This window comes from Tupaia chinensis, unplaced genomic scaffold (genome assembly GCF_000334495.1).
Source record: "Tupaia chinensis unplaced genomic scaffold, TupChi_1.0 Scaffold000361_2, whole genome shotgun sequence".
Lineage (NCBI taxonomy): Eukaryota > Metazoa > Chordata > Mammalia > Scandentia > Tupaiidae > Tupaia > Tupaia belangeri.
Window position 1 is genome coordinate 5,595,040 of NW_006159858.1, and position 16,348 is coordinate 5,611,387.

Below are 16,348 nucleotides of genomic sequence, written 5' to 3' on the forward strand. Positions count from 1 at the left end.
CTCTTTTATTTTTTTTTTTTTTTTTTTTAATTTGCCAGAGGGTGCTTGCACTTTCATAGAAGAGGGGACAGGAATAAGAAAGCATATTACAGTCCCTTGTCCTCGTGGCATTTTGGATATGTAAGGTACACATGCCCAGCATGTTTTTTTCAAGCCATCAAGTCCAGGACTGGAATGGTGCAGTCAGCCATGTGGGATCCGGCCATCTTAGTCACCACACCACGTGCTGGCCCAGTACTGTGCCTTTTTCTGTTCTTTTGCTTTCAGCCTGTCTTCATAATTGAGCTTGTCTTTTGGGAGTAGTATATAGATTTTTTTTTTTTTGGAGAAGTTTTTTTTGCTATAGGGCGCATGCACTCACCAGACAGACAGACATAGAGACAGAAAGCGAGAAATCACCTCCCAGGGGGGATGGTCACACCGCACCGCAATCCCTTCTCCATTCTCCTCTCGGGATCTTGGGCACGCACGCACACACGCCAGCGTGAGTTTTAAGCCACCGGGTCCTAGATGCGAACCACGGTCGACTACGTGGGAGTCCAGCGACATAGCCATTACGCTAACTGCTGGTTCCCAGTATATAGATTTTTTTTTTTTTGAGAGATTTTCACTGTAGGGCGCGTGTGCTCGCCAGACAGACAGAGAGAGACATAGAGACAGAAAGCGAGAAACAGGGGGGATGGTCACACCGCAATCCCTTCTCCATTCTCCTCTCGGGATCTTGGGCACGCACGCCCACGCGCCCGGCGTGAGTTTTAAGCCACCGGGTCCGGGACACGAACCGCGGTTGACTACGTGGGAGTCCAGCGACATAGCCATTACGCTAACTGCTGGTTCCCCCCAGTATATAGATTTTTAACAATCTAATTTTTAAAGTGTTTATTTATTTCCATTTGTTATTATTATTTAATTTGACCAGAGGGAGAAAGAAAGGAAAAGCGAGAAAGCAAGCCGCCAGGTCTGGGAATCGAACTGCAGTGGGCCATGTAGGAATCCAGCACCTTAACCACCATGCCACCTACCAACCCAGCAATCTAACCTATTTTAGTCTTTTCATTTTGTTTTCTAGAGTGTGCATGTACTCACCAGAGAGAGACAGGGAGAGAAAAAGCACTCCCATGAGAAATGGTTGTGCTGTAATCCCTTCTCCTTTATCTCTCCCTCCCTCTTGGGATTTTGGGCATGTGCCTCCATGTTTCTCAAGCCACCTGGGTCCCGGATCCCAGTCCTGCAAATGAGCATGTGGGATCTGGCTGCCCAACCACCAGGCCATGAAGCCAGCTCCATTGTAAGGTTTTACTATACTTCCAAGTTCTTCCGAAATTGATTGTGACAATTTTGCTGGCTGATTAAAGTCATTTTGAGGGTAGAACAGAGTCCTGAGATTTCCTAGTCTGCCGATTTCTATGAGCATCTTGGTGACGTGGGTATGGCACTTTCTTTTTTTAAAGAATTATCTTTTTAATTTTATTTATTCATTCATTTATTTTAACTTGACCAGAGAGAGATGCAGAGAGAGAAAGAGGCAAAGTGAGAAAGCAAGCCACCAGGTCCAGGACGTGAACCCTGGTCGGCCATGTGAGTGTGTCCAGTGGCTTAATCATCATGCCACCTGCTGGCCCCAGGGATGGCACTTCTAACAGTACTCCAAAGGATGTCACGTCTCTCTGTTGTTTGCAGTGCTGCCGGCCTGTGACTACTGTGCTACTGACCTAGGGAGGAAAACGAAATGGAAGTCACCCTACCATTGTGTACAGTTTTTTCTTTTCAGTGTGTATGTACTGTGGATAAATCTGTTTATCTGTGTGTTACTGTGATTTTGGTTAACTGCCAAAGTTCTGAAATGGTGACTTTAGTTGTATTGTGCATATTTTCACTATTTAGAGAAAAGTAAGATCCATAAGGTTCAAGGTTTGCATTCTGCCATTCTGGAAGTCATTCTCTTGGACAATTTTGAAATAGAATATTAATGAGGAAAAGTATATAAAAATATAATAAAAATTCAAAGTTATGATAGTGGTACATATGTAGTTCATTAGAATAGACATTGTTTAAGAACAATACCAAATTCACATGGGAATTCAATCTATGATGGGTGGCATTTTGAATTGGTGAAGAAACGATACATATTTAATGGTGAGACAACAGTGTAACCACTGGTGAAAATTAAATGAACAGATAAACAAATGAATGGACTGCACATTTTATACCAAAGAAAATTCTACTTTAAACATAAGGATCAATGTAAAGGATCGGCATTTGTATGTGATACTTGGAATGGATTCAAGCAGTTGGCTCCACCCTACGGCTGTGAATAATGTGAAGATATAACTTTGTCACATGGGGTTCGGCCTGACAGCTTCTAAGCCCCTTGTAGAACTGAACATTTGGGAGTAGATAGAGTGACGTAGACGAGGGCTGGCAGTCTGGGATATCAGGATGAACACTGAAGGTTAGTTGGGTTTTCCATTTCTGCGCACAATCCCAAAGCAGCTAAAATTTTTACAAATAACGTACTATTTCTGGAATTCTTTTAAGGCAAAAGCATCATGTTTATTAAGAAAAATGTTTTCTTTTTTAAAATTTATTTAACTTTATTTATTTTAATTTGATAAGAGAGGAACAGAATGAGAGAGAGAGAGAGAAAGTGAGAAAACAAGCCACCAGGTCCGGGAGTCCAACCACGGTCAGCCATGTGGGAATCCAGCACCCTTAACCACCACGCCACCTGCCGGCCCCAAGAAAAATGTTTTCTGAGAACTAATGAACTTTAATATTTAGGAAAAAGAAACCTAATGTTATCTTCTATCTATTGATAATGGTTTTGTTTCTATAAGAAAGCTTTTTTCCAACCTAATGCTTACCTTGTACATTTGGAATTTCTGCCATTACCTGCCAGTCAAATATGTATTGGCTCTTCTAGTTTTATAGTTTATAGTTTTATTGTTTGTTTCCAAAATACTTTACTGCTTTTTAGTGTACAGGAAGCTATGTGACTTCAATAACAGCTATACATTTTTAACATTTTTCAAGTATATGGAATTATTTTGTTGGTTACAAACATGAAAATAATTTAAAAACTATGTTGTTACGTTCTATTTGAATAGTTTTTTCCTATTTTCTTCATATTTCACTCAAATCTGAGTTCTTTTAAAGTATGTTAACTAGCTCAGGGGGTGAACAGTAATGCTGTGCTCTGCAAGGCTGATTCACTTGGGAAGGTTCCGAGTTTGTGTCTGGAGACCTCTCAGAACATGCCAGGTTGTGTATGTGCCCAGAATCTGGGGCTGGCTAGCGCTGCAGCATGATAACCCTGTAGTGGTACCTGTCTGTCTTTCTATGTCTTTCTTGCTCATAGAGAAAATGAATGAATAAATTTAGAACGCATGTATATAAAGCCAGCTCAGTTCCTTAATCTTGATACTTTGAAGTCATTAAAGCTTCCCTTCTCTATTTTCTAAAATAAATCTTATATTCTTTTTTCAAAAATTACTTACTTTTGTTTATTATTGCCATTATTTCTCTGTAGGGCACATGCTTTCACTAGAGAGAGAGGGAAAGTGAGAAAGCAAGCCACCAAGTTGCCAGGTTTGGCACTTGAACCATAATCAGACATGTGGGAGTCCAGCCCCTTAACCACCAAGCCACCTGCTGGCCCAGTCTTATATTCTATATGTTTCTCTTTTTTTTTTTCCTAAGTCTTTTATTTAAAGATTTATTTGTATTTATTTATTCATTCATTTATATATTTTTAATTTGACCAGAGAGAGACAGAGAGAAAGAGAGAGAGAAAGTGAGCAAGCAAACCGCCAGGTCCAGAACTCCACTGTGATTGGTCATGTGAGAGGTCCAGTACATTAACCACCATGCCACCTGCTGGCCCTTATTCCATATGTTTTACTTCAAATGGGTGTAGACCTCTATTGTGCTAAAACTTTTCATTTCAAGTATTCTCTTTCTCACAAAATTTAATTTTAACAAAACTTTCATGGAGTCAATATGGGAAAGGAGCTTAAATTTAAATTCCCAACATGGTAGGAGCTTTGTTTATATTACTTCATATATTCCTTCATAAAACCTTTACCATACTATGTGACATGGGTATAATTATCTCTATCATAGCAACTGTATCATCCTAATTTAACAGTTGAGGTCTCTGAACCTTAGTGTAAGTCACGGTATATCTTACGGAGACAGAACTAAAACCTTTTTTTTTTCTGACTCCAAAGCTTATGATCTTTTTGTTACAGGTTTTTTCCCATCGGAAATTTAGGAAATATTTAGTGACTGGGGGAATGACAAAGAAACTCTGAGACATTTCTATCACTGGTGCGTGTCCAGGACTTTTACATATGTGTATTGGTGGGTAACAGGCACTCTATGGCTGACCTTTACTATTTTTAATTAGATACTAATATTTTGATCTCTTAATTTACATTAGGTTTAAGTTCTTTGTATGTATTAATTTTTAATTTATATTCTCAGTTTTTATTTTGTGATGGTAGTTTTGTTTTATTTTACAAATCAGCCCTTTTGAGAAACTTTAACCTGACCCATGGAGGATTAAGTTATAGATGTAGCTGGTGTTACTCTGCTAGAGCAAGTGAATACCTGATTGCTTGATTTGCTAACAGAGTTGATCTGTGTACTTAATGAAATGAACCTGCTTGATGAATTTTTCTAAGATTTAGTAATAAGGAAGGGTAAATTTTTGTGATTTCTGTTCTCTTTCAGCTTTCAGAAGAATTGTTAGATAAATGGCTTTCCTACCCGGAGACCCAGCATGTTCCCCTCAGCCAGCACATCCTTGGTTTTGCTGTGAAGTCTGTTACTCAGATGGTAATGGGTAGTACGTTTGAGGATGACCAGGAAGTCATTCGCTTTCAGAAGAATCATGTCACAGTAAGTCCAGGGCCAAATTTTAAATTACTCTTTTATCAGATAGTACAGCCTTTGCCTCTGAAGGGCAATGCTTAAGATTCTATAGTATAAAAACCTCCCGAACCCAGTGGCTTAAAACTCATGCCAGGTGTGTGTGCATGCATGCCCAAGATCCCAAGAGGAGAATGGAAAGGGGGAAAGGGGAAAGTGAAAAATCACTCCTTAGGGGGGCTGGCCGTACCCAATCTCTTCTCCTCCATTCTCCTCTTGGGATTTTGGGTATGCCTAGGCTGGGGGGATTGCAGCAGTATGATGCCCTGTCAAATGTACCTCTCTCTCCCCTTCTTTTTCTCTCGTTAAATACAAACAAACTGAAAACTGCTTGGTCAGGCCCTGTAGCCTATTGGTTAAGGGAACTGGATACCACATACCTGGCCACAGTTCAAATCCCAGCCCTGGAAGCTTGAAAGACATCCTGGGTGCCTGTGCATGTATGCCCCAAATCCTGATGGGATAAAGAAATGAATGGAATGACCATGTCCCATCAGGGAGTGCTTTCTCTCTCTCTCTGTCTTTCCATCTCTCTGTAAAGAATGTACACATCCAGGACCAGCAGTTGGCATAATGGCTATGTCGCTGAACTCCCATGTAGTCGACCGTGGTTCTAGTTCTGGACCTGGTGGTTTAAATTCACACCGGTGCCTGTGCGTGTGTGCCCAAGATCCTGAGAGGAGAATAAAGGAGAACTGGGGCGCCGATTTCTCGCTTTCTGTCTCTGTCTCTCTGTCTCTCTATTTTTCTGGCGAGCGCACACGCCCTATAGCAAAAACCTCTCAAAAATAAAAAAAAAATAAAATAAAGTAAATGTATATATGTGTGTGTGTGTGTATATATATATATATATATGTCAGACTGCTAAAACATAAATAAGGTCATCGGGAAAGTCATGACATATTTTTCTATGTTTTTCTATGTAAAAGTCTGTCATGACTTTCCCACTTACCCAATATATATACACATATCCGTGTGTATGTACATATATATCTATGTATATATGCATGTGTTTCTTATAGAACATTAACATTCAGGTGCATAAAAAAAGTGGAAAGTTGACTCTGAATTTCTCTTTGCATGGTAAACTCACCACTCTATACTCAGGCAAAATATATTGGTTAAGGAATTTATAAAATGTTTTCTCATTTTAATGAAGAATCAGTTTTTGACCTAGTTATTGATGCCTGTACTTTTTTTCATGTTGGCAAGACATCTTTTTTTTTTCTATGAGGTTTTTGCCTTAGGGCGTGTGCGCTCGCCAGAGAGAGAGAGACAGAAACGGAAACAGAGTGAGAGGGAAAGTGGGAAATCACCCTGCAGGGGGGATGTCCACACTACAATCCCTTCTCCGTTATCCTCCTGAGTTCTTGGGCACATATTCACACACATGTGGCGTGAGTTTCAAGTCTTTGGGTCCAGGATTCGAACCACAGTTGCCCATGTGGGAGTCAGAGACTGCTGCTACACCATCTCCTGGCTCCAAAACTTTTTATAGAGGCCTCCGTTATTGTTCCCTGTGTCTTCTAGCTGCTTATACCTATCCTACATAGATTTTTTTGTTTTTGTTTTTTAATTTGTCACAAGGTACATCTGCTCACTGGAGAGAGACAGAGAGACAGAGAAAGTAAGAAAGCACTTTTGGGGGAATGGAGGCAACTCAAACCCTTCTCCCCCATTTTCCTCTCAGGATTTTGGGCATGCATGCACACGTGCCCAACATGTTTTTTTTTTTTTTTTTCTGAAACTTTTTTAATTAATTAATTTACATTCATTCTCTGAACATCATCACAGCATACAAAATGTGATTTCCCATCCAGAATATACTGCATAGTGGCTTAATCATGCATATTATTGTCAGTAATTTTTTTTAAGCCTCTGATGCCAGGTCAGCAATGTGGGATCCAGTTTCCTTAACTACTAGGCCAAGGGACTGGTGTTGATACTTTATTTCTTAGGTTTTTGCTAGAGAATGTGTGTGCTCACCAAGAGAGACAGAGAGAGAGAAAGGGGAAAGTGAGAAATCACTCCTCAGGAGGGATGGCCATGCCCAATCTCTTCTCCTGCATTCTCCTCTTAGGATTTTGGGTATGTGTACAGATGCGCCCAGTATGATTTTCAAGCGGCTGGGTCTGGGACTTGAACCACAGTTGCTCATGTGGGAGTCCAGTGCCTTAACCAGCGTGCCACATGTTGGCCCCAAGCTTCTTATTTCTCTCTCTGTCTCCCTCTGGTCAAATTAAAAAGTAATAATAATAAATAAAATTAAATAAAATAATTCTTTGAAAAAATATTTGTAAATATCTGTGAATTTTATGTATCCCTTTGTGCCATAATTCCAAAAAAATTGAGAGTTGACTCTATTGCCATATCCTTTTTTCACTCTCCATTTCTAAATATAAGGAACTTTTTGTTTTCCAACTTTAGTTTGAATCCATGAAAACTGATAGTTCATATCAAGAAAGCCACTTTACCTCTCTGTTTAGAAGAAGTGCTGTGTGCTGAGTACCCATTTCTTCACACAAAATTTTAGTAGGCTGGATTGATGTGGTTGACCTTTAATATAATTACAGTTATAATTAGTTTGAAAGTGCCTTGACTAAAATTATAAAAATATATATTTTGTATCTTATCCTCAGATACTATGGAGAAAATGATTATGCACCCTAATTAAAAGGAGAGCTTAATTATCAGATTTATTGGTGAGAAAGTAGTTCCTTAGTCATTAGTGTATGTTGCTCTGTGTTATTTAGAAAATCTACCTACTAGGTAATAGATATGTATATTTTCCAATTCTCAGGTTTGGTCCGAGATTGGAAAAGGCTTTCTAGATGGTTCCCTTGATAAAAGTACAACTCGGAAAAAACAATATGAAGATGGTAAGTTTATCCACTGTTAACTTGTTTTTAAGTTTTCTTTATTCATAAAGTTAGAATGCCTGTGTGAGAGAGAGGCACGCGCTTTCCATGGGGAGTGATCATGTCACAGTCTCCTTCCATCAGGCCTATCGTGTTTCATGTCAGCAGGTACAGGACACAAACTACAGTCACCATGTGAGATCTGGCTCTGCTTGAGCAGTCCATGACTACTGAGCCATGGAGCAGGCTCAGCCCAACAAGAATATGTGTGCCCAGCTTTTTTTTTTTTTTTTAAGTTTATTTATTTCATGAGAGACACCGGCAGGTATCCTTGACAGGGTCTTGCTATGATGCAGCCCATCATCTCCATCTTCCAGCCAGCCATGATTATTGGCATACCACGGGCACTACCAGCATAGGTCTACCCAAGGTGTGAACCTGGGGCCTCCCACGTGGGTCTAGTATTGTGCAGTAGCATCCTCCCACCTGGGCCTAAGTATCTCCTTTACATACTCCTTACTCTTTTTTGAAGAGATTCCTCCTTCCTATCACCTGATCTGCCATGTTCTCTATCTTGACTGGTTCATTTCAGTAGGCCCCTAATTTGTCTGCTGCTGCTCTGGGCCCTTAAAGTTTATCACAGCAGCCAGAATGATCTTCTTAAAACTTAGCTCAGATCATAACGCTGATTAAAACCTTTCTTGTTTTTAAAAGTATTTATTTATTTTATGAGAGCATGTATGCATCCATGAGAGAGAGACAGAGAGAGACTTCCAGCCCCCCAGTTCCTCAGGACCTTATGTACCCATGTGTACATTTGGTGTGTTTTCAGGGTGAACTGGGGATATTAACCATGGTTGGCCATGTGGCGTCCAGCACTACAGTCCATGTGGGATACAGCTCTCAATTTATTGTGCTTAACCACTGCACTATGGGGCTGGCCCTTCCTTCATTCTTTTTATAAATATTTATTGAAGCTGCCTGTGTGTTTCCTATTCCATGCATAGGAGACAAAAATTCTTGCCCTCATTAGATTTCTATTCCAGTGATTCCTTTGTCTTAACAGAAGTCAAAAAAAGCTAATTTTTTTTTGGAGAGGTTTTTTCTTTAAGGCATGTGTGCTTGCCAGAAAGACAGAGAGACAGAGAGATAGAAGTGAGAAATCACCCTCCAGGGTGGATGGCCACACAGCAGTCCCTTCTCCATTCTCCTCTCGGAATCTTGGGCACGCACGCACACATGCCTGGCTTGAGTTTTAAGCCAACGGGTCCGGGACTCGAACCGCGGTCAGCTACATGGGAGTTCAGCGACATAGCCATTACACTAACTGCTGGTCCCAAAAAAACGTAATTTAATTGACAGTTTTTCTGTTACCTGGTTTCATTACCCTTCTGATTATCTCGATAAGTATGTTTAAATTAGTTCTTCTTGATTTAAAAAATGTACTTTAGAAGTATTGGTTAAATTAATAGAAAGTGAAAATTAATGTTATAATCTTTGTTTCTAAATAAAAATAGATAGTCTAGGGGGACCAGTAGTTAGTGTAATGGCTATGTTGCTGGACTCCCACGTAGTTGACCACGGTTCAAGACCCGGACCTGGTGGCTTAAACTCACACTGGGCACGTGTGCGTGCGTGCCCAAGATCCTGAGAGGAGAATGGAGGAGAAGGGATTGCGGCGTGGCCATCCCTCCTGGGGGGTGATTTCTTGCTTTTTGTCTCTCTGTCTCTTTCTGTCTGTCTGGCGAGCGCACACGCCCTATAGCAAAAACAAAACAAAACAAAAAACTCTCCCCCCCCCAAAAAAAGAATTATTTTAATTAATCAATTAATTAATTTTATTTTTTATTTTGACCAGGGGGGGACAGAGAGAGAGAGTGAAAAAGTGAGAAAGCAAGCCGCCAGGTCTGGGACTCAAGCCACAGTTGGCCATGTGGGAGTCTAGCACTCCTAACCACCATGGCACCTGCCTGCCCCTTTACTGGTTCTTTAAAAAACTTTCCAGGTGATTCTAATGTGTAGCAAAGTTCAGGAACTACTCCATTACAGTGTTAGTAATGTCATATTTAAATAACTAATGTTTATTATATTCGTCCTATTCTGTAAATATTTAGTGAAGATCAGTATTATTTTGGCATATTTTAGGTGCTAAGGAACCTAAACAAAATTTCTTGCCCTTATGGTACCACAATGTAGTGGGAAGAGATAGATAATAATCTAAATCGGTACAGTTGATTAATTAGTATGTTAAAAGATGACAAATACTGTGGAGTAATATAAAACTGGAAGGGAGTTAGAAAGTGCCAAAGGTGGAGAGGTTGTGATTTTAAGTGATTATTAAGAAAGACCTCTCCAGGAAGAGGTGACTTTTGAGCAGACTTGCAAAAATAGAGGAATTCATACGGATCGTGTGGATACCCAGATGTCAGAAGAAAAGATGAAAAGTAATTACATAGTCCTTGAGGTGGGACTCTTCCTGGTTTATCTGAAGTACAAGAGAGGCCTATGTGGCTGGACTGAAATGAATTATAAGAGGAGCAGCAAGAGGTCAGGCCAAAAAGAGTGGAATGGGGGCCCAACTGATGTAATCCCTAGTGTCCTGGACTGCAGTTCTGGAAGCCTCATGGTCAACCATGGGTTTAGGTGCCCACATTAGCCTGAAAACATGCTGGGTGTGAACATGAGTACCCAAGATCCTGAAGAACTGGAAGCCTGGGAACTTTATCTCATGTGTTCACACATGCTACCATAGGAAGAAATGAATAAAATTTTTTTTTAAATAAGACTAAAAAGAAAGAGAGATTTTGTGTGACTTATAGACCATCGTTTGACCAGGTTATTACTATGAGATAGGAAGCCACCTGACGGTTTTGAGCAGAGTTATGATCTGAGTTACGTTTAAAGAGGATTACTCTGGTGTTTTGACTCTAAGGGCCCAGAACAGAAACAGAGATACTAATTAAGGGGATATTGCAATGAACCAGGTGAGAGACAATGTGCAGAGCAGGTGATAGGTAGTAGAACTTGCAAAACACCCTCTTCCCCCAAAAAGAATAAGCAAATAATTATATATTTTGAAGATAGAATCATCAACATTGGCTGAGAGATTAAATGTGGGGTATAAGAAAGAGTAAGACTTTAAGATTTTAGGCTTAAAACATTAGAAAATGATGTTATTAGGAAATAAGATAGGGAAGAATATGGGAAGATCCAGTTTGGGAGGAAAATTCATTATGTTTGGTATGTTAAATTTAATGTGCCCCAGGCAAGCGGTGGTTAAGGTGATACACTCCCACGTGGCCACCCTACTTAAGTCCTGGACCTGGTGACTTGCTTTCTCACTGTCCTTCCCTCTTCCTCTGTCTCTCGCTGGTGAGCACACGTGCCCTATAGCAAATTTAAAATAACAACAGATAAAATTAAACTATTTTTATTTTTTTAAAGGTTTTCGCTAGAGGGTGCATGTGCTCACCAGACAGACAGAGAGAGACAGAGAGATAGAAAGCGAGAAATCACCCCCCAGGGGAGATGGCCACGCCGCAGTCCCTTCTCCTCCATTCTCCTCTCGGGATCTTGGACACGCACGCACACGCGCCTGGCATGAGTTTAAGTCACCGGGTCCAGGACTTGAACTGCGGTCGATTACATGGGAGTCCAGTGACATAGCCATTACGCTAACTGCTGGTCCCAAACAAACTATTCTTAAATAATAAATTTAATGTCCTTCAAATATTGAACTGGATATTTTGAAGTTGTTGTTAGATCACCTGAGAAGCTTTTTAAAGAACCAGTAAAGAGGCAGGCAGGTGCCATGGTGGTTAGGAGTCCTAGACTCCCATATTGGGTGACTGTGGTTTGAGTCCCAGACCTGGCGGCTTGCTTTCTCACCTTTTCACTCTCTCTCTCTGTCCCTCCCTGGTCAAATTAAAATAAATAAGTAAATTAATTAAAATAAAATAATTCTTTAAAACTGAGTCTGGCATCAGGGTAAAAAGGTCCTATTTAGAAATATAGAATTGGAAGTGTCCAGTGTATAGATTGTGCTTAAATCTTTCAGACTAGAGATGACCACGTTAGTGAATATACATAGAGAAGAAGAGGTTCATTAAGGAATTCAGGTGATGAGAAGGAATAATAAAAGAGAGAGAGACTAAGAATGAGTAGGCAGTAAATTGAAAGAGAAATGGGAAATTCAGAAGACTGTGGAGTCCTGAACAGTAAATTATGCCCTTATTGATGTGGGAGGTCAAGTATAATGAGGACTGAAATGGAACTTTAGAGAATTTTATTGATCATTAGATATCAGGGTGGTTTTTTTTTAAGAATTTTTTAAACTTTATTTATTTATTTATTTATCTTAATTTGACCAAAGAGGGGCAGAGTGAGAGAGAGAGAGAGAGAGAGAGAGAGAGAGAGAGAGAAAGCAAGCCGCTAGTCCATGATTTGAACTGCGGTTGGCCATGTGGGAGTCCAGAGCCCTTAACCACCATCCCATCTACCAGCCCCAGGTATCAGTTATTTTTATCTTTCAGGTTTCACGAATTTACTGGCTATTTTATATGTAGTTCTGTTCCTGAATGAGTGATGCCTGATGTGAGAGAGGGGCTGGAGTTGAGAGGACAGAATTTAGAAGGAAGGTGGATAACGCCAGGGCAGAAGCTTAGATGTGTGGGGGCCACTGAGTTGCCTGCATTGTTCTGCTGCTTGACCTGTGTGGTTATGAATACGGGCCTTTGCTTTATAATTATCCCTCAAACTGTACTTCTATGTTTTATGCCTTTTTTGACATATATATTAAATTTAGCAAGAAGGAGAAAAAGAAAACAGATGAGTTTAGACATAAATTAGCTTTTTTTATTATAGATTATCATCTTTGACGGTTTTTTTTTTTTTACACATAGTAACATTGTGCAGAATTTTTTTAGAAAATTGACGGCTATCGCACATGGCCAATCAGATGGTTTGAGTCCCAGAACCTGGCCACTTGGGAAACATGCCAAACTCATGTGCATGCATTCCCAGAAAGAGGGAAACATGATGGAGAAGGGATTGCAGTGTGATCACTCCCTTTAAGGTGTGCTTTCTCCTTTTCTCTTTCTCTGTCTGTCTCTTTCTAGGGAGTCCACATGCCCTCTAGCAAAAAAAAAAGTTGAATCTCCCAAAATGCTTGTACTGTAAATTTTTTTTTTTTTTCTCTAAGCCCTTATGCAGCTGGAATCTATTTTAAAGAAAATCATCAAAGAACGAAAAGGAAGGACTTTCAGTCAACATGTTTTCATTGACTCCTTAGTACAGGGGGACCTTAATGACCAACAGGTAATGTAACTATAGTGTGCTTTTCATTCATTTTAGTCCAACTGCTCTCGTAGAACTCAATGACTTCTCTTTTATTGTACATCACAGGTAGAACAAGAACTTAGTCTCCTGTTAGTTAGCTCTTTGAAGCAGCTGTATATTATTTAATACATGGATAAGCAAATATTGAGCCAGAAGTCTCTGATCATAAACGCGTAGAAAGATTTGTGTAAGCCTTTACAGACTAAGCCACTCTGCAGGTGTGGCAATGTAGCTTGTTCATGGCACAGGTCTGTTACCATCAGTGCACCACTGCTTTTGTGGTTTTGTCAGGCAAAGGACAAGAATGAGTCATTATTGGGCCCAGCAGTTAGTGTAATGGCTATGTTGCTGGACTCCCATGTAGTCGACTGCGGTTCGAGTCCCAGACCCGGCAGCTTAAACTCATGCTGGGTGCGTGTGCATGCGTGCCCAAGATCCTGAGAGGAGAATGGAGGAGAAGGGATTGCGGCGTGGCCATCCCCCTTGGGGGGGGTGATTTCTCACTTTCTGTCTCTCTGGCGAGCACACATGCCCTATAGCGAAAACCTCTCAAAAAAAAAAAAAAAAAGAGTTATTATTGCCACACTTGTTCATTGTAGGAAATATGTGCTCTACTCTAGCACCTGCAAGTCCTTAAACTAGAAGTGGTTTTCTGTGTGCAGGTGTAGAAATTAAGTCAGGCTACAAAGACAAATGGCAGGGGGAACCAGCAGTTAGCGTAATGGCTATGTCGCTGGACTCCCACGTAGTCGACCGCAGTTCACGTCCCGGACCCAGTGGCTTAAAACTCACTTGTTCATTGTAGGAAATATCTGCTCTACTCTAGCACCTGCAAGTCCTTAAACTAGAAGTGGTTTTCTGTGTGCAGGTGTAGAAATTAAGTCAGGCTACAAAGACAAATGGCAGGCTCTTCTCCATGCTTCCCAAGAGTTTGTTGGTATATGAGGCCAAGCCAGAAAGAGAGGACTGAGCCAAAGTATGTTATGAGTCAGTAATATGACCAAAAGATAAATGTTTATTTCCTCAAAAAAGCAATGCTCTATTTAGGTTTGTTTCCACATTACAGAGTTAAATTTAGTGAAAGCATAATAAAATTTGTTTTCCTTTTGTTAACTCTAATTTTATACCCTAGATTATTTTAGTAGGGCCTAATATAGGCCACCTTACACTTCACACTTTCTAAACTTACTTTTGTTTCTTAGATACTTGAAGACAGTATGATATTTTCTCTGGCTGGCTGTATAATAACTGCAAAATGTAAGTATTAACTGAGTTATTTCAGGTAAACTATAAGATATACAAAGATGAGGCTTTTCTAAAATAAAAGAAATACTATTTGTAAGACCTCTTTATAACATCCCTTCCTATACATTTTTTTTTTTTTTGGAGAGGTTTTTGCTATAGGGCACGTGTGCTCTCCAGAGAGAGACAGAGAGACAGAAAGCGAGAAATCACTGATGGTGGGGATGGCCACACCGCAATCCCATCTCCTCCATTCTCCTCTCGGGATCTTGGGCACGCACGCACACATGCCCAGTGTGAGTTTAAGCCACTGGGTCCAGGGCTCGAACCACGGTTGTCTACGTGGGAGTCCAGCGACATAGCCATTACGCTAACTGCTGGTCCCCCTTCCTATACTTTTTTCAAAGGCTTGATTCACAGGGACCAGCAGTTAGCGTAATGGCTATGTCGCTGGACTCCCACGTAGACAACCGTGGTTCGAGCCCTGGACCCAGTGGCTTAAACTCACACTGGGCATGTGTGCGTGCGTGCCCAAGATCCCGAGAGGAGAATGGAGGAGAAGGGATTGCAGCATGGCCATCCCCCCCTGGGGGGTGATTTCTCACTTTCTATCTCTCTGTCTTTCTCTGTCTGTCTGGTGAGCGTACGCGCCCTATAGCAAAAAAAACTCTCAAAAAAAAAAAAAAAAGGCTTGATTCACATAGGTGCCTTTTTTATTTTTTTAACCCCAAGTGGGGGATGCTACCTCTGAAATTTGCCATAAATTTTTGACACATTTTAGGAATTGTGAATTGTAGTTAGTACCTTTAAAATGACCTGCTGTTGACACCTTTCTAACTGGAACAGTGAACTTTTCCATTTCCTCCTACTGCTTTTCACTTTGACTCTAACCCAGGCTGCTATTATATTCTACTGGCAGAGGATATAGGCCACAGAAATCATGACTTCAAAGATTTCTCTTGATGGGATTGAAGGTGATTTTCATTTAAAATTCTAATTTGTGTGATATGTTTCTAAGTTCCCTTAATGGTGTTATATATCATTCATCCAGTGTGCACCTGGGCAATCTGCTTTCTAACCACCTCTGAAGAAGTTCAAAAAAAGCTATATGAAGAGATAGACCATGTTTTTGGGAAGAACCCCATTACTCCAGAGAAAATCGAGCAGCTCCGGTAAGAACACAATAAAAGTAAGAGGAGATCATCAAATAGTAAATGTCACTGGATCAGGTTAAAACTATTCTATCTAGGAAAGTTACATATCTATATAGTACTTAAAATATTTACATATAGGTTTTAATAGATCATTGAATCTGCTTTTTAAAATCATAAGATAGTCTGGGAAACCTTTAAATTAGCCTGTACTAAATAGGGCTAATGAGGCCCAGCCAGTGGCTTGATGGCGAAGGCAGCAGCATCCCACATGGCAAAGTATGTGGTTAGAATTCTGGACCCAGTGGCTTGAAAAACAAGCTGGGTGTGTGTGGTACATGTCCAGAATCCCAAGAGAAGAATGGAGAAGGGATTACAGCATGCTTATCTCCCCTGGGGAATGCTTTCTTACTTTCCCTCTATCTCTGTCTCTGTCTCTCTCTCTCCTGCACATACACACACCTATAGCAAGCTTAATTTTAAAAAAAGGTACCAGTGATGTCAAACAAGTGAGACACTCATTCCTTGGTGGGAATACAGAATGATAACAGCCACATTGGGAAATAGGATGGTTAGGATCTTTTTTTTTTAGAATTATTTTATTTAACTTTATGTATTTATTTATTTATTTGTATGTTACCGGAAGGGACAGAGTGAGAGAGAAAGAGAAAATGAGAAAGCAAGCCATCAGGTCCAGAACTCGAACCAGGGCCACCCATGTGGGAGTCCAGTGCACCTTAAACACCACACCACCTGCCAGCCCATGATCTTTTTTTCTTTGTTTTTTTTTTTTTGGGGGGGGGGCGGGGGGAGGGTTTTGCTATACGG

General features: G+C 40.5%; 1 protein-coding gene across 1 annotated transcript in view; it reads left to right on the forward strand.

Annotated features, from left to right (window-relative positions):
* Positions 1–16,348, forward strand: part of CYP20A1 (cytochrome P450 family 20 subfamily A member 1) — a gene marked incomplete in the record, with an annotated part of 58,576 nt that overhangs the window by 23,408 nt on the left and 18,820 nt on the right. The window contains 5 exon segments of the mRNA XM_027773659.1: positions 4,735–4,902; positions 7,733–7,811; positions 12,991–13,106; positions 14,330–14,384; positions 15,421–15,541. Of these exon segments, the coding sequence (XP_027629460.1) occupies positions 4,735–4,902; positions 7,733–7,811; positions 12,991–13,106; positions 14,330–14,384; positions 15,421–15,541 (539 nt within the window).